The sequence below is a fragment of the Morone saxatilis genome, unplaced genomic scaffold (assembly GCF_004916995.1).
Source record: "Morone saxatilis isolate NCDOM2014 unplaced genomic scaffold, NCSU_SB_2.0 Contig12, whole genome shotgun sequence".
In the NCBI taxonomy this organism is placed as follows: Eukaryota; Metazoa; Chordata; class Actinopteri; family Moronidae; genus Morone; species Morone saxatilis.
The window spans coordinates 27,237,266-27,242,850 of record NW_023339674.1 but is presented as its reverse complement, the minus strand read 5'-3'; the positions used below and the strand labels follow the sequence as shown (position 1 = coordinate 27,242,850).

Here is a 5,585-nt window from a genome sequence, read left to right as displayed (position 1 = left end):
AAACACGAACGTTGGTCCGGACCTCTGTCCAGACTTTTAGGTGTGAAAACGCCCCTTAAAGAGCTCTAATATTCGTCTGGTGTATAAATATTGGTTGGTTGTGTTTTAGGTAAACTCAGTGTTCTCAGACATTGATCACATCATGCATTCGTGGCACACACAGACATTTGAAGGGACTGCAAACTTTCATTTTGTTGTACAACCTTGTGTTGTATAATGATAAATACATTTTATAGATCCTTGATTTTCAGTCAATAGATACAGTCTGCCCAGTTGCCATGGGAATGCAGATGTTCAAATTTCCATTTTCACTGAGCAGTGAAGTCTGAACATCTACATTTCCGTAACAACTGGGTCATTCCATTTGTTGATGAAGTTCATGTAATATAAGGGGAATGTGAAGCATTTCCTGTACTGGATGTATTATGTCATGATGTGTATACACTGTCCAGGGACACCACATAAAAGCGCTACTGTCTCCATGATGATGTAAGCTGGATGATGGTGTAAAATTAACACAGTTAAAGCAGGTGCAATGACCAAATTCGTTCATCCTTTTTTTTACTATTGTAGATGTATATATCTGTGTTTTCTGAGCATGGTGCAGTGATAGCAGCAGTTTTACACGAAACATCCATGGCTTTCTACTAGGGTGGGGCTGTAACACAGGACGATATCAGACTGGACTGGGCCATTCACTCATGGTGTGTGTGTTAGTGCTTCAATGTGAGTGATGGCTGTAGTTCCAGGTAAGGTTTCAGCTCGGGGCTAGATAGCTGAAATCACTTCATGATAAAGTAATGGGTATAATGATGAATATGAATATATTAATATGAAAATGGTATAATGATATTTTAGCTTCGAATGAGCAGAATGAGCCATGGAGTCCGCCATGTTGAACCACCATGTTTCCACAGTAGTCCAGAAGGGAAAAACCAAACACTGGCTCTAGATACAGCATTCATGTTTTTTGCATATTTGTTGACATCACTACAACAAAGTCAGGGCAAGAAACATGGGCATTCAGACAATCAGACAAATCCAAAGGTTGTAAACTGATAGAAATGACATTTTTCAATGACATTTTGAAGATGTTTAAAAGCTAAAAGCCACATATGTAGTCACATGAACAAATTGAACAAATTTCTCCCCAGGGATCAGTAGTGTATTATTTCTGATTCTGATTCTGACATCTTAAGTTAGCTATTGTCTAATGAACAACATTTTGATAAAATTAGCTAGATAAGACAACCAAAATGTGGTTGTCTTTTTAACATAGATTAGCCTAGCACATAGCATATCTAAGTACAGGAGTAGAACGTTGAACGAGGTTTTGACTGAGGCTTGCTCAACTGTTATTGGAGCACAGAGCAAAAAAAGGGCATGATTTAGTAAAGGTCAGTAGTTATAAGTATAACTTGTACTATCCTATCTTTCTAAATGTGGACACAGTGTCCCAGCATGCAGCAGTACCTGTGAGGGGTGGAGGTAAGGTTCAGGGGAGGCCAGGTTGGTCTGGACAGAGAGGCTTTTCTCTAGCAGGGCTTGGGGGAAGCCCAGTCGATCGAAGGTGCTGCGTTTCCAGTGGTGGCCATCGCTCTGCGCTAGTGCCTCATCCTCACTGAACGCCCTCACCACGGGTCCTGGTAACGGAAGAGGCAGCGCCCCGTCGCTCTCATAGCCATCTTTGGAGCTGCCGCCCTGACCTGCCCCGCCCCCCTGCCCCGAATCCCAACTGCTCCTCTGTTTCATCACCTGCTGGGCCTCCCACGCCAGCCTGGCTTGGGCCAGCATTGCCTCAGATGCTGTGCCTGCCAGCTCCCCTTCCAACCCTCCACAGCGTGCCAGTTCCTGGGGTAGAGATGGCTTGCGGCTCTTGCGTTTGCGGTTACCTCCAGGAGAGAAAGCCCCAGGACCGCCTGTAGAGGAGGAGGAAAGGGAATGGGTCTGGCTGGACGTCCAGGATATGGAGTCTTCGTAAAGCAACCTCTGGCCTCCCTCTCCACCCTCCCCACTGTAGTCCAGCAGTAGGCGGGGGTCCCTAATTAGAGATTGGCTGTGCTGCAGAGTATAGGACCCCCCATATGAGCCACCATAGCCCCCTGTAGTGCCATAACGCAGCAGGCGATCAGCAGTCTTGAAGCGAGGGCTGGAAGACGACTGCTCCACGTACACAAGCTGTTTGACGTACTCCTTCCCCACAGGACTGTACTCCAGACTCTGGGTCTTTTCTGGACACTTCTGCCGGGTCAGAACCAGCTGGCCATAGGGTGACTGGCCCTGCTTGGGAGAGTGATAAAGGGGTGCTGAAGACTTACGAGCGGGTGACTTGCCGGTGCCGTAGAAGGAGGAGTCAGAGAGGTGCATGTCAGTGGGAGGCTCCTCGTAGATGGGAGGGGGCTGGTACTCGGATGGCGGCTCCTCGTACAGCGGGGGTTCATAGGCGTAGCGGGGCGAGGGGGGCTGGGAGTCGGCTGAGGAGCGGCGGTGGGTGCCGGTACCACCTAGCTCAGCCCGCTTCAGGAAAGGAGACTGGCGGCGGTCGGCGTAGAGAACGGGGGAGCCGTCGGGTTCCGAAGGTGGGTTTCCTCCAGAGGAACGGCGGGCTCGTGAGGTGGTGCCCCCTCCAGAGGGAGGACCAGGGGTGGGAGGGTCACAGGGGGAGTAACCATTTCCCTGGTGGGCCAAGAAGCTGGGCTCTCTGTCTGTCACCTTGATCAACATTCGCTCCTTTGTACCAGTGTTCCACCTGAAGGGAGAAGTCCTGAGAAGAGAGGAGAGGAGAGACAGGAGGGAAGAGAGAAGATTTAATTAAGGGTCAAGGGGCAACATGATAAAGAGCTGACTGTCTCATTCTCTCATTCTACAGTGCCTGGTAATACTTTAAAGAAGCTATTTTTTATTAAAGCTCAGTGTGCTCTTCATTTTTCCTACATGTTCGTTACCACCTCATATCCTTCGTGCCAGCTGTAATAATCATCTACATGGAATCTTTGCCTGAATATCATGCTGCTCTATTCATCTTATGTTCAGTGTATAGTAATGTGGCATTTTCACGCCATTAATGCAAATGCAAAGGTCTGCAATGGTGAGCTGATGAAATACAACCCGGAAGACCCATTTGAGTAACAGATCTGTGAATTTATAGGCTTATCAGATGACAAAACCTTTCCGAAAACCACATTTCGACAATCACGTATACTTTACACAATGATTGGTTGGTGTGAGGAGGTGTGAAAGTAGGCTTTCAAGTTTAGTTAAGTTAACGTATCTTTTATTGATCCATGGAGGGAAATTCATTCTCGTCAATAAGTTACTAGGAGCACTGGGCAGCCACTGTGCAGCGCGAACTCCAGATCAGTATGACTTTACTGTAATTTGAAACTGGAAATGCAAACAGGACTTTATCTAAATTCTGGAAATTGTCTTTATCAGTTTGTACTTTTTTTATGGTTTTTCTTATGTTATAATCTGCTTTTAATCCATCCATTTGAAGCAAAGGTATTGCAGGAGATTTAGCGACAACAATCTGCCACAGCTAATATCCACCAAACAGCAGCCTTTGGCAACAACAGACCTTTACTTCAGCGGTTCACATTCACTCAGTCATTCCTCTCAGTGAGTGGGCCCTCGCATTCTGCTTGTTTGTCAGACAACAAGGAGGGGGAGGGAGAGTGCTGTGGGATAAAGAACAACAGGCGAACTGGGCGAGAGAAAGTGAAGTAAATGGTAAAGGGACCTGTACTTGTATAGCGCCTTTCTAGTCTTTCAAGTCCATCGAACAGAAACTAATGCATTCATACACATTTGAGGTTCAATATTTGCTCAAGGATACTTCGACATGTGGCGGGAGGAGCTGGGGATCGAACCGACAACCTTCTGATTAGGGGACAACCTGCTCTGCCTCTGCACACTTCACACACTGATCCACCAATGCTCAATAGCAGCAGTGTGAGTGTTTGTGTGCTAATATGCATCTGTGTGAGAGAGAGGGAAACAAAGTCAGATATGTGTCATATCTGTGTCATATCTGTGTCAGATAACAAGGTTGGGTGGGCAGGACTTTTACAGGTATTTGCAGCTTCGTGATTATTTTTATAAAAATGTAAATGGTTCATTTTTGGGAAAGCAACCAACTGTTATTCATAAATTTTTTGATGCTTATAACTCAGGCAGCAATATACGTCTTGTAAGCAAGCTACACCATAGCATCACTACACTCAATAAGACTATACAGACTATGTGGAACAGCGATGGGAACATTTGTTGCATATTGAAATAACATGTAGCTGAATGCCACCGTCCACCAACTCCCAGACCTGGAGAGACTTCTGTTGGAAAAACTTGATTCACTTTTTATTACTCCAAAACAGAAGGCTAAACAAATGGGCACTCAGCACTGCTGCTGGATGGAAAGTGGAAAAATTATGAATGATCACGATCATGTCTTCTGGTCCGGTCCCCCCTAACAATCATTTAAAAAACTCTGGGTTTTAGTATCAGTACAACATTCACATCCCTCTACCTTGGACACATCCCTGATGGGCTGGGTAAAGATGATACCTACCTCCTAAAGATGTTGGCTGGCAGCAAGTAAAGAGGCAATTAGAAAATGTTGGCTTCAGAAAAACTGCCCCACTGACCTGCCATAAGACTTAAAAAAGAATTAGGAGAAAAACTGTGGGAAAATGGCGTGTTTATTCAGCCAATGAGACTGATTTCTCCCCCCTGCCCACATAGTTTCAAACCAAAATCCCAACTCAAAAATGCAGTTCAGAATGCACTCCAAATCAGAAGCTGTCCACTTCTTGATGTTATATTTCATATCTTTTAGCACAACCAGTAAGCAATGTAGTCTTCAAACTCTAAAAGTGATGATGAGATTCTACATTTCTTAACAAAAGAAAAAGAAAGATCTGGGTCGGCCCAGTCTTGGTGAGGTGACGGGAGGAAGGTGAGTGTGAATGACTGGCAGTGTGTTTGATGGTTTTAGAAGGTGAATGACAAGTCACCTGACAACCTTGGTTGATACTGCAACTTCAGCCTGTGGTGATGGCTCAGATAATTACCAAATAGGTAGGTTGACAAATGATGACAAACTGATGCTACTGCCTCGATCTTTCAGTGTCATTAAATGAATACAATCAAGCGCTCCAACAGCAGAATTTTGGAAGAAGCAGAATTCTACGTTATTCGTTTGGAGGGCACAAAACAGTCCCCAATGAATATTCTTCATTCTGTTACAGTACAGTATTATAGTTTGAGCTAATCAAGGACTCTTTTGTAACTTTCAGATTGCTCCTCGTACGGGTGATAATTGAAGAACAAGTGTTCAAACAGAATTTAAATGATAATAGAAAGATTTCTTTTTCAGGCCACCTTTGCCTCATGGAATCATGGACGACACATCAAATTACATTCAAGATTCAAAACACATGCAGAGAAGTGAAAAGATAAATATAGTCTGCGTCGCATTTACAAAATGTTTACGTTAATGTGTTTATTCATTGTGTTTTATAAGTTGAATGGATCCTGATATTGTCCAGATAAACAACCCTAAGGCTGTATTCACACCAAATCAGACA

The 5,585-nt window shown here is 44.6% G+C and overlaps 2 protein-coding genes across 2 annotated transcripts in view; one reads left to right on the top strand and one right to left on the bottom strand.

Moving 5' to 3' along the window:
• LOC118321461 (rho GTPase-activating protein 39-like) overlaps nucleotides 1-135 on the top strand; it is a 5,660-nt gene extending 5,525 nt beyond the window's left edge. Inside the window, exon 5 of the mRNA XM_035652781.1 lies at nucleotides 110-135. Coding sequence (XP_035508674.1) covers nucleotides 110-135 — 26 coding nt within the window. The remainder of the gene's footprint in view (nucleotides 1-109) is intronic.
• Nucleotides 136-1,473: 1,338 nt separating this feature from the next.
• Nucleotides 1,474-2,764, bottom strand: LOC118321555 (rho GTPase-activating protein 39-like; the record flags this gene model as incomplete). Its single annotated transcript, XM_035652921.1, is given in 1 exon segment — nucleotides 1,474-2,764. A coding segment is annotated over 1 exon segment (1,291 nt), but the record flags the coding sequence as incomplete, so codon positions are not given.
• Between the last annotated feature and the right edge of the window lie 2,821 nt (nucleotides 2,765-5,585).